Genomic DNA, 13174 nt, shown 5'->3' with positions numbered 1-13174 from the left:
TTTCAACTATCACTATGGACTGATGACTCTGATGAGTTGATGTAACGTATTAAATCAAGTTGAATTAGCTTTATTTATGTCAACTTTATTTTATAAGTTACAGCAACTCATCACTAGTCAATACAGTTGAAATGACTAGTAGTAAATCCTAGAAATCCTTCTATTAAATTAAAGTGATTTTCTATACAGTGTAAGTAATACTAAGTTTAAAAAGAGTGCAGGGTCCAGTGGGGGTGTAAATTAAGACCAATCGCCGAACTATGGTTCAATTATCATCTTCGTGAGTACTAGTCTGTACCAAGCTAATGCAGAGGAAAATGTTTAAGCTAGAAATGTTTGGCATATTTTAGCAGGAGTACAGTGAGCAGGGTCAAAATCCAAACTTAAATGGAGCTGGGACAGCTGGCTCGACATGTATGACAGCAGGGAGCGGAGGTTAGAGGAAGGGCATGACTAGAATGGCATGCTAGGGGTAAGTGCCCTTCTTTCCATGAAGTGAAAATAAATGATGACCAATAAATTACATCATATGATACCTTGCCAATTAGGAACTACAGTGCCTTTTAAAGCTTGTAATGACGATCCCAATAGTGATAGCATCAAACATAAAACAATTACAAAGACCTAAATTACGCTAATAAATACAGCATTTGATACAAATAAAGAACAAGTACAACGACACACAAGCACTTTGGGAAAACTGCTGGATACTAGGGGTGGCACGGTACATGAAAAAACATCTGAACCGTTCGGTTCGCTTGTCTCGATTCGGAGCGTGTGTGTGTCAGACCATCGTGCCTGTAGGTTACCTGAAGACTTGTATACTTTCGTCTGGCTCTACAGCGTGAGCCTCCATTTGGGGAGGTGTTTATACTCGACGCACAAACTGGGTGCCGGCATGATGAGACGTCATGCTCGGCTAGATTCACCTGGATCTCATGCTTCTTGGGTTGCGGAGCCGCGCACCTATTTACAAAATTTGACGTGCACACTGGCAAGCGCACTACCGCCCACTCCGCATTGACGCGTCGAGTATAAACAAGGCAAGTTACACTGAAGTTGGCAGTTTGATAAATGCAAGTTAATTCTTCAGTTTAATCTTTGTGTGCTTCAAGTTCAATCTTTGGGTGCTAAAATGGCACATAAGTTCCTGTAGAGATAGCAATACACATTCTCCTTTTTTTGCCAAGTAAATGAAAAGCATGTCATCAATGTCTTCTCTCTTGCTGTATCAAAATCTCACCTAGCTTTCCTCAGAGATGGTCCCATTAAAGTCAAGTCAAATTCAGTTTATGCATGATTACATGATATAACAATTTTGTTAATACTGTATCCTAAAGTGTGAATAATTAAGCTATATATTATATGCTGAAGTAAATTTCTGGAGTGTTAACAAATTAAAAGAAAAAACATCAAGAACCATACCGAATCGAAAAGGGTGAGCCTAAACCGTGATACGAGCCGAACCGTGGGCTTTGCGAACCGTGCCACCCCTACTGGATACTGCATTTTTTTAACAGAATATTGAAATGAATCATCTGAACAAACCGATTTGCTAAAACAACTGATGGAATTAGATCAGACTTCCCAACGCTATTTGAGAGAGAGACCATTGTTCCCAGTATATTTGATTAGCACCATTAGTTTGCTCAGGCACACAGTACAATGCGATGCAATGTAGCAGTTTGCTATGCCACACCTGCACCCTAACTGGTTGGTTTGCAGAATAAAGTGGGATTCCAATGTTATCCCACGTTCTGCTACATGAAGGACAAAAACATATAATTAATGAGTGCATGAAGATTAGAAGGAGATAGGGGTCATAAGCTCAGAGAGACGAGACAGTGACTGATGTGGTGACTCTGTGTTTTACACCCCTACTGAGTAACAAACTGCAAATGAAGCGAAAGGACGATGATGTCACAGTAGCTGGGTTTCCATCCAAACGTGAAGCGAATCTTTTCCAAATTCGCAAAAAAAAGAAAAACAAAGAAATATGACTTAGGTGCGTTTCCATCAAGTTGTTTGAGGGAATGCATTTAAAATAGCGGCATCTAGTGGTGATATTGTGAAATGCAACCAACAGCTCACCCCTCAATTTCAAAACGCATATGGTAGCCAACACAGGACAAACATGTTGTCATATGCCGAGTTCAGACGGCATTACAATACAAATTGCATGTACGCTCATTTGCAGCAGAAAGAAGAAGAAATAAAAATTATGAAGGAGGAAATGGTTGAGGAAACTCCTCCCCGAACTTTCAGCTGCCCTGTATATTGCTCTCTCATTGGCTGTAGGTAGCAGGGTTTCCCGCAGCATATTTCAGTTAAGGCGGCCCGCCTAAGCTTGGAAACCCTACCGCCTTAACTAGATTGTCCAAATAAAAAATAAAAAAAAATAAAATAAAAAAAAATCGCTGAACAAAAGGCCATCAAGTGCATTGCAGGGAATAGCGCGTACGCACATCAAACGCGGGGACGCGCGCCACACGGCCGAAATGAGAAAGACGTGGTCCGGACCGTCACTATCTGGAGGATAACTAGCCAGTTGATAAAACATCTCATAGAATAGCGCAGACACGCTACACACCGCAAGCGTGCACGCGCACCACACGGATCGATTTGCATGTGATTTCGGGCATTTGTCTGCAATTTTCGGCGAGTCAAAATCAGGGCTAAAATCATGCAGTCTTAACTCGGCATAAGACAAAGTAGGGACGAAACGCGCTCCGTTTGGTTGTATGTAGACAAAAATGGCTCATTCTAAGGTAATAATAACAATATAGTTCATTATGTAAGATCTTTATACACCACTGATAATATAGTTACATATATTATATTGCATTTCTTTCAAGAGATCCTTCTAAAACTTACACAATGCACCTCAAACAATGCACACAACTGTATGTAAGAAGTAAAGACTCTTGTCACACTTGCTGGTGTCCAGGAGGACTTTTCATTACATCTAAAGTAATCTTGCATTATATGCTCCAGAGAATGTCCTTTATTGTACCTGCTCCTAAATCTATTTCTCGTCTCTTAACCTCCGTAGAGATAGTAAAGATAAGACTCTGTGTCTGACACACATTCCTCACAGTATTCCCTCATCGTCACACTGCCTCCCTCCGAGTCTGCACTAATTTCATTAACCGCAGACGAGTCGCTTCAAACACACAAACACTAGCAAACAGAAATAGCCAGACACCAGAAAAAGCTCCAGACCTGATATTTCTAGCTCTTTCTGTTTGATCTATTTCTCTTTCCACTCCATGCCCCTCTCATCTTTGTTGTATATTCTCTATCTTTTATCTCTCTTTTATCTTTCCACTTTTTGCCAAAAATAATTGGGATCGGCACAAGCATCTCAGAATGCATCAGCTCGATCCAAGATCGCAGAGAAGAGGTGGAAGATGTTCATTATAATGCAAATATCCTTATGTAATAATAAGCCCATTCTCAACTAACACCTAAGCCAACATATGCAAACCAGTCAGGTGTGGAGGTCACAGTCTACGAATGTCAAAGGGAATGACAACAGGTGTGCCGAAAAGTCACTGCTCTCAGAAATAAAGAACGGAGACAAAGAACAGAGAGCGAGAGAGAGAGAGCGGGTAGCACAAAAAACTTTGAAAGACTGCATCACAAGTGAAAAAGAAAGTAGGTAATGAAGGAAAACAAAGCAAGAGAGAGAGTGAGTTAAAGAGAGCAAGAAGGAAATGTTACTGGAGGGAAAGCCTCAGGGGACAGGATCAATAGTGGCTAGAGCTGTAATGAGACTGGACGGAGGCCAGATTTCAGGATTACTGGTTATGTCAGCCAACAGACAGACAGACAGAACAATGGCACGGAGGTCACAATCCAGAGGGGTGCCCACTGGAGAAAGAAGAGCATAGAGGCTCTATTCTAGACTCGCCACTCACTCATATGCCCTAAAAGACTCTGTGTGTGTGTGTGTGTGTGTGTGTGTGTGTGTGTGTGTGTGTGTGTGTGTGTGTGTGTGTGTGTGTGTGTGTGTGTGTGTTACTAACTGGCCTTATGCAGTGGAAAAGAAAATGGCATAAGGGGAAGAAAATGTGTGTCATTCTTTTTCTGGTACATAGAGATACTTCCCTCTGAAAAATATGTGTCATGCAGATAGTATCTCTTCGGATGTTTATTCCCTCTTTTGACATTTAGTCAAGTGAGTCAAATTCCTAAACAAACCATATCAATTTAATTGTGCATTCAGAATTTAGATAAGGTTGCTGTAAAAAATACTTTAAACAAATTTGCGAATTTGTTTCCTGGATGTATATAATTTCCAAACTAGCATAACTTTTTTGCCCAAACGCATTTTCACATTAATGGAAGAAGGAATATTTAAAGGTGCCAAAGAATGCATTGATACAAATTTGTTAAATTGTTCTCTGATATCTACACAGAAGGTATGCGAAATTATTAAACGGACACTCCACCTTTTTGAAAATAGGCTCATTTTCCAGCTCCCCTAGAGTTAAACATTTGATTTTTACCATTTTGGAATCCATTCAGCTGATCTCCGGGTCTGGCTGTACCACTTTTAACATAGCTTAGCATAATTCAAATGTTTAAAGTGTCCCTTTAAGTGCAAAAATGATCAAGAAATAATTCATTTACAATAGGGCTGCACGATTTGTGAAATTTTTCCCATTGCGGTTATTCATGCTAATATTCAATGTGCGATTGTAATAAATGGTATCATGAGTCAACTTGATGGGTTTTAAGGAAAATCCACACACAGTTTAGTGATAATGCTAAAATGTGTATTTGTTAAACTAGAAATGTTTTTGTATTGCCACGTGATGTAGCAACTGCTCAGTGTCAGTAATCCTAAATCCAAAATACCGCCATACAACAGACTTAGAGTTATTTTTTAGCTACCAGATCACCGTCAACCTCCTTTGCATCCATCTTCGCTCTGGTATTTCCGCAATGTGCACAAACAAGTGACGACGCACCACACACGTGCATGCCACACATGCACTGCCTTTTTTGTGTTTTTCTGTCTTTTTTTAAACAGCAAGGAAAATCATCAACTGTTATCAGAAAGTTTGTGTCAACAAGCCCACACATTTATTTATTTAATATAATTGCAACATTTTGCTGTCATATAATCGCACAGGCTGATATCGCGATTGCGATGCGATTAATTGTGCAGCACTAATTTACAACCCCAAAATGATCCATTTACAACCCTAGGATTTGTGCTCAGAATGAAATGATCTGTTATTACCTTATTTGGAAGGGTCATGAATAATAATGTTGAGCTCTGCTCTGATTGGCTGTTTCACATTGAGGCTTAGGTCAGGAGCTCAAAAAGTAAACAGACCTTTTGTTTGAGTCACCAATTGTTCTGAGATTAAAGAAAGCAGAAAGAATACGAGGAGCTCAGATGCAAAAGCCGCTAAACTCCACCTCCGTCAAAAATAGGGTTGTGCAAAAATATCGATACAGCTAACTATCGTCATAGTGTATCGATATTTCGATCTCTACTATCGATATTTAAAAAACCCATCAAATCCCTCTGTGTGCGTCAAACGACCTCCTCTGCCACTGCTGTATTTGTCACTGTCCAGTTGTCTGCCATATACTGCCATTAAAGGAATATTCAATTTTCTTAAAAGAAAAATCCAGATAATTTACTCACCACCATGTCATCCAAAATGTTGATGTCTTTCTTTGTTCAGTTGAGAATAAATTATGTTTTTTGAGGAAAACATTGCAGGATTTTTCTCATTTTAATGGACTTTAATAGACACCAAAAATTAACACTTAACACGTAACAGTTTTTTTCAACAGAGTTTCAAAGGACTATAATCAATCCCAAACGAGGCATAAGGGTCTTATCTAGCGAAACGATTGTCATTTTTGACAAGAAAAATTAAAAATATGCTCTTTTAAACCACAACTTCTCGTCTAGGTCCGGTCCAGCGCGACCTAACGTAAATGCATATACAAAATGCACATTTGCAGACCATTGTAAACAATAAACTGACACAAAGACATTAATTAGTATCAGTTGACGAGTCGACACAACAACGTAGGAACGGTCTTCTTTCAACACACTTGTAAACACTGGGGCGTAGTTTCGATACGTCATCCGTGACCTCTTGACGTGATGACGTATTACATGAGGTCGCGCTGGCGCGTCACAGGATCGGAGGAAGACGAGAAGTTGTGGTTTAAAGGTGTATATTTGTTATTTTTCTTGTCAAAAATGACAATCGTTTTGCTAGATAAGACACTTATGCCTCGTTTGGGATTGTTTATAGTCCTTTGAAACTATGTTGAAAAAAACTGTTACGTGTTAAGTTAAGTATTAATTGTTGGTGTCTATTAAAGTCCATTAAAATGAGAAAAATCCTGCAATGTTTTCCTCAAAAAACATAATGTCTTCTCGACTGAACAAAGAAAGACATCAACATTTTGGATGACATGGTGGTGAGTAAATTATCTGGATTTTTCTTTTAAGAAAATGGAATATTCCTTTCAGACAATGTCTCAGCAGTTAGAGGGAGTGAGAAAATGGCAGAACATTTAAAAACACCTGCAGCTTTCAAAGAGATGCAGGTGTTCAGCTCTATTTTTTTTAATTTTTGATAAATAAAAGAAAAAGTATTGCAATGTATCGCAAAATGCAACACACAGCATTTTATCGTGATACGTATCGTACCATGATCCATGTATCGTGATACGTATCGTACCGGGAGGCCCTTGCCAATACCCAGCCCTAGTCAAAAATAAGAATGATATAAACTGAATGCGCTCTATATTTATAAACCATATAGCTTCTGGCCTGTCTTGGCCTCCTTTCTGATTTACGATGGAGAATTGCTGCATTGGCTTTTGTTTGTCAAATGTTGCAGAGAGGGAGGCTGACTTTTGAAGGATTACAGTGGTGCTGCTGTCAACACCGGCGATATTAAATGGATCCTGTGGCATTATGACAAAAACAACAGGAGGCCATTACCATACATGACCCGTTTGGCACTCTAATCACTCAAAGGGTAAAGAAAGATATATCCTGGCAGACTGGAAAGCTAACGGAGATGGGAAGGAAGCAGCTGAAATGCATAAAACGAGGCTGGATTCCACACATAAACACACTGTTACAGGATAGGGAGATACTGCGGCTTGACATTGATAGTTTAATCTTGGGCGGTGCATTGATTGAATCCTCAAGGGTGATGGGCTAAAATCAGTGCTTTCTGTCAATGGAGTCCCAGGGGCCTCTGAAACAGGCTCAGAAATTGGGCTGCTGTAAATCCCCAGAACGCGGATGCTTACCATTACGCAGTTCTGATGTAGTCATATATGATTATTTTTCTCACATTAATGGATTAATTTTTTTTAATTCTTATATTCTACATTCAATAAATGAAGTCTTAGGGGACATGTGCAAAGCCGGCGACTGTTTTCATTTGCTTTTTTTTCTGCGCTCAGCACTGATCACCCAATTGAAAATTTTTCAACTTTGGGTAAACGCTCAGCTCGTCAATGTCACTTTTCACTCGACCGTCCAATCACAGTGGAGGAGGGGCGAAACAAATACCCAAACAACCAACCAACCGGGGCATCGTACAACGACTGATAAACAAAACAGAAGTATCATAGCAAGCAAAGTGCCCAGCTGAAAAAAATTATATAGCAAGCCAAGCGCCCACAGTTGGCATTCGCTTGGCTTTTTAGCCACGTTTAAACGTTTTGGTGTACACGCCTCCTAAATCAGCAAAAAACTCTGAAAGCTGATCCGCTTCTGTGATGCACCATAATGGATTTAGTGCATTTGGTAACTTTTCAATTGCAATACAAAATCAACATTCGTGCTAATGCTATATTCAACATATACAATACAATACAATACCAATATACAACATCACAATATCGACATCTCTCACATAACGTGTACTATATCATGAAACAATTTTCAAAAAACAACATCATGCTAAATCTAAAAAAAACCACTGGCTATTAACACAGCTATTGCAAGTCAATACTGTGGTGTTAAGCAGAATGAATTGGGCTGCTTAAATAGTTAATGAAAAGGTGATTTGTTTTACTAAGAAACAAACAGAGAATTTAGGACATACTGGTCCATAAGTGGCATATGATCTATCCGTGCGCATTAGTGGTTAACATATTCGGGTACAACATCATGTGCATGGGTGAGTGATAAAGTGCACACATGTGTGTGTGTGTGTGTGTGGGGGGGGGGGGGTTCATGTAGATTGCACTCTCTAAACATTAATACATTTATACACCCAGATTAAATATGAAATATCTGCATCATTTATCAAGGCTGGATAAATATTTAAGCACACACTTTATAATATAAAGGCACAAGCTCTTTTCAGAAGATGATTTAACTCTTTCATACACAATAGATAATATGGCGAAAGGCTCATTCTGTAGCAAACCATGATTATGTCCAGTTGAAATGATTATGGCTAAATGTATGCTGCGCATCTCTACATACAAATTAGACAAACAAGAGGAAGGTGACAGAATGATCAAGACCCAAAATAGATCTCCCCTGTCGCTCTGATGAAATTCACTGGGTCTGTCTGTAAGAAATGGGGGAGGAGGATTAACCGTCTGATCAGTAGAGAGAGAGAGGGCTGGATTATTTCATGAATGATGAAACATTTCATGAACCACGTGTATTTTCAGTTCATAAAAACAGCAGGCAGAAATATCTAGGATCGCACATTTGGGAAATTAACAAACTCAAACAATATCAACTTCTTTCCAAAACATTGACAAAATTTGCATTTAGAATACAGTATATAAGCATTCAAAACGTTGGATTCTCTCATTTCGCCAATACAGATTAATGATTTTTATGACATTATTCTGCACATCGCCTATAGCTTCTAATCAGATTTCAGGCTGTGAGGTAAACAAAACACTATCGGCTATTTTTTAACAAAAGCATCAAACAAAGCTTGGCATTTCAAGGCACTTTAGTGAGTCTATAAATCTTGCATCTTGCAGACAAGTAGTTCAACATTTTCTAAGACATTTCACAAGACTTTTTAAAGAGGTAAAATCAATATTGTGTGTCCACATAGTACGTACGTGAAGTTCTAACTTAAAATACCATATAGATAATTTATTATAACATGTGTGGGCAAAAATTGGCAGTTTTTGGGTGTCTTTCTAAATGCAAATAAGCAGATCTCTTGAATAGTGCAGATTAAAGGGCGTTATTATCCCCTTCTGACATCACAAGGGGAGCCAGATTTCAATGACCTATTTTTCACATGCTTGCAGAGAATGGTTTACCAAAGTTACTGAGTTAGTAAAAAAGTCAGATTTTCATGATATGTCCCCTTTAAAGCGAATGATACAGGACACAGTAGGTGATCATGTTGTTTGCCATAAACAGGTCAGTGATCACACTACAGTATGTGACCGTTTCAAATATCATCCATGAGTCATGACACACAAGACTTTTATTACTTTGATGGTAAATTGCCAATATGTTGTGCCTCTTTTGAGCCTCTTAATGATGGATCACTAGAGGTACTGACAGATCAGACACATCCATCTCCAAATGTGTCGGGGTAAAAATAGCAAAATCCTGAAACACACTGTGTGCCGGGCACCTAAGAGGAGTCTGTCCAACACAATATATCCACAGTAATGGCCATTATCAAAGCAATGTCAACGACAAACCAAAATTGGTTTAACAATCAGTTGTGTAAAAAATACCCAATACTCTCATCATTGGTTGAAGCCTTGCTGACAGGGCTGAGTCCGATTCCAGGTAACACATACTGTTGAATTGTACAGCTTGAATGCACTTTGAGTCAACAAGTAAATATAATCTAGTAATAAATAAATAACTAATTTGCTGGTTAGACAGAAGGACTTTACGGTTTTACTGATCCTTATAAAATGAGGTCAACAGTCATCAGATTCAAAACAATTCCATATTTTAAGAAAAATAAATTGTAGTGTAAATGTAGAAAGGCAGTAAGAGATACAGTCAGGTGGTTTGACATGACATCAGACAGTACATAAAACGGACAGTATATATAAGACATGCCAAAAGAGACTAGGGCTGCAACTAATGATTATTTTGATAATCGATTAATCGAACTATTATTTATATAATCGATTAATCGGATAAAAACCTACAGTAAAAATCTAATCAATTAAATTTTTAACGTATTATTTCATCATCAGAGTTGCTTGATACTATCAAATTTCTAAGAAGTTGGAGTGAAACTGTTCATCTGCCTGACCATGATGTTGTGGAGGTTTGAGTCCATTTAAATACAAACATTTCTGCAATTCTGTTTGAGAGAGAGAGAAACGTAACACTTCGGCTTTGAAAGGCTAGCTGCCTTAACGGAGCAGGGAAAAACTTTCAGTTGCATTGCAGATACTGGATGGGCTGGACAATAAAAATCTTCTTGATCGGGACATAACACCACACACACGCACTACCATCCGTGAGGGCTTCTCTGTAAAGCTCTTCTGGAATCTGTATCTTTACACCTAGAATCGTGCCACCTCCACTTATCGAACGCCTCGCAGATAAGGCTGTTTTGGCAACTACCCCAGCCTGGTCTGGTGAGCGCTCTAATGTACTCAACAACAAAAAAAAGACACAAACGGAGGCTGAGGAGGAGGTTGAGATGGTGTGGGCGGAGGCACGACGCTGGAGGTTGTTAGACAGGGCATGAGTGGATTAAGCCGACGTTCTGCCAAGGCCCTGCTCTGCTTTGAGTGGCCCGGCCCGATGCACTGCAGTGATTAAAAAAACACCACGCACACTGTGCTGCACAACAAGGCCTGGTAAGAAAGTGAAAACGGCACATGCCCTAATAAATAATGCATTTCAAAACAGGTCTCTCGATTCCATTCATGCTTGCTCTCTGGGACAGCGTAGGTCACGCCTGATCGAACATGCAGGCATATCGATCACTCATGGCTGGGAAGTGCTTGCAAAGACGAACAGGATACTTTTTAAATACAGTAGGCGTGGCATCGGGAAGAATCAAGGTTAAAACCAGAAAAATCGCTTTTTAAGCTGTAAAAGATTAAGATGGGACATTGAAATAATGCTTGCGAACTTTCCAGACCCTCTTAAATGAAAAGGTTGGTGTATCGCCCCTTATTTCCTTTAAAACACAGTGATTGCACAAGACTATGATTAACCAAGCATCACAGGCTGATCAGTAGACAATCTCCCAAGTTTGAACTACAGTTTTTCCTTATTATCACTAAGTAAGTACCATGAGAAAATGTGCAATATGCATTTCTTTCGATTTCGAACTTGTGGTGAGTCTTTGACAATATATGAAACCTTTCTGAGACTGATTATAGAGGGGGAAGGCTGTTGTTCACTAGAAGCATAAATCATCTAGGGTGGAGATAAACATGATAGACAAGATCCAGTCCAATCAATACATATCAGACGGACAGCAGATGCTTTTCCGCCACTTTGTCATGCTATTCAAGTGCAGAAGAAACTGTGCCACATACCCAAATCTCAACCTGTAGATCATACAATCAGAGTCAAACTGTTTTGTATTGACACCTGATGTTGTGAATACATATGACTCTGCAATAGCACTCATGTGAACATTTAAAGCAGTGCTAGGAAGAAAACATATTAGTTTATGACCATTATCACAATACACTTGACAACAAATTTAACTTAAAAACCAGATCTGGCCTACTTCATGTGATCAAAAACAATGTAAGATTACATCATAAGTCTATAATTAAGACACACCTTACACTATCCATTACGTTTACTTATCATAGACATAATACAGGGAGTGTAATCAACAAAAATCTAGTTACAACTAATGTATGATGGCTGTCTTCCAATCAGGAGGAGAATGCAAACAAGCAGGATAAAGAAATTAACTATATATGCGGAAATGCCTGCTTAAATTTGTTTCAAAATTACAAGCAACTGCAACAAGGTCTTCTATATTGTCTTACTAAGTGCATTTGTAATAACTTACTAGTATGCAATGCTACCCGATGCAATTGGATTGCAACAGTTTGTCAAGCAAGGAAAGACGGTGCACATGTCTCGCAAACTCAAGATGACAGGTTAGACTAACAGAACCGCAATAAAGCTGTTTCTTACCCTCAACACGGGACCGGAGATCCGCCATGGTTCTCTGAACGGGCGGCATCAGTCAGGGTGATGGCACCTGTGAAATGAACGCAGAAACTCCGCGTTGTTTCTCTCTCTGCTCCCGTCAAGAATCTCAAGCTCCGGTGACCGTCACCAAAATACCTTTCCCGCCACTCCCGTTAGCGGTAACCATTTATTTTGGATTGGGATTCATGGTCCTGTCAAAAACAGCGATAGTTCCGCCTGAATAACAGGCTCCAGCATCAGTGCACGGAGTTGAAGGCCAGATCGCTCCAGCACATGCAGAAGGAATCGATAAGAGCTTGAAACGGTGAATGTGTGCGAGCGCTGCCGCTTCACAAATGAGACCGTACCAACTAGCAGCGCAGCGGGGTGACGGGTCGTAATAGCAACTGCGGAGGGGAATCTTTCTCCCTTTCTAAACAATATAAGTCTTACAGAGACGACAGAAAATCAACAGTTATTAAAACGTGGTTTCAAACATGAACCGTAGGCTTTTTTTAATTTCTTATCGAAAACGAAACCGAAACGAATACCCCTACATGACCTCAGTGTGTGAGGGGTCTTGGAGATTCCCTGCAGCAGTTACTCATTGTTTCGTAGGGATTGCAGAAACAATGACAGCCCACTATTTCTTTATTTTAGTCTCTGAAGCAATCACGACTGTGAAATTGCCTCCCATATTACACATCATCCCGGAATTACTATGGCCTTTTGCTGATGTGCTAAAGGTTTTTACTCAACAAGTCACACAAACTGAAGTCTCCATTACTGAATCTTCATCGTCTTCGTCTCATAATTATATAAGAACAATAGCACAAGTAGGCCTGTTAGATAAGTTTGATAAAAAAAAATTATAAAACATATTAAAACATTTTATATGTGTGCGTTTCAGCCCTTACTATTTAGTAGTATGCTTTACATTTATTGTATGGATGATATATAAAAATAGCTTTTTCTTTTATGTTTGTTGCATTTCTTTGACATGCGCATTCAAAAGCATTAGAGAAGTAAGACATAAAATAAAAC

General features: G+C 39.2%; 1 protein-coding gene across 6 annotated transcripts in view; it reads right to left on the bottom strand.

Annotated features, from left to right (window-relative positions):
- Window positions 1–12612, bottom strand: part of atp8a1 (ATPase phospholipid transporting 8A1) — a 149813-nt gene extending 137201 nt beyond the window's left edge. For 3 of the 6 annotated variants that reach the window (XM_073854380.1, XM_055177553.2, XM_073854381.1), the window contains exon 1: window positions 12134–12609. In XM_073854380.1, coding sequence (XP_073710481.1) covers window positions 12134–12182 — 49 coding nt within the window. In that variant the 5' untranslated portion in view covers window positions 12183–12609. Of the gene's footprint in view, window positions 1–12133 lie in introns of all 6 variants that reach the window. The other 3 variants (XM_073854377.1, XM_073854378.1, XM_073854379.1) reach the window with 3 other exon arrangements.
- Between the last annotated feature and the right edge of the window lie 562 nt (window positions 12613–13174).

Source organism: Misgurnus anguillicaudatus, chromosome 16 (assembly GCF_027580225.2).
Source record: "Misgurnus anguillicaudatus chromosome 16, ASM2758022v2, whole genome shotgun sequence".
Taxonomy (NCBI): domain Eukaryota; kingdom Metazoa; phylum Chordata; class Actinopteri; order Cypriniformes; family Cobitidae; genus Misgurnus; species Misgurnus anguillicaudatus.
Note: the sequence above shows the minus strand (reverse complement) of the source record. Positions and strands in the feature narration are given on the sequence as shown.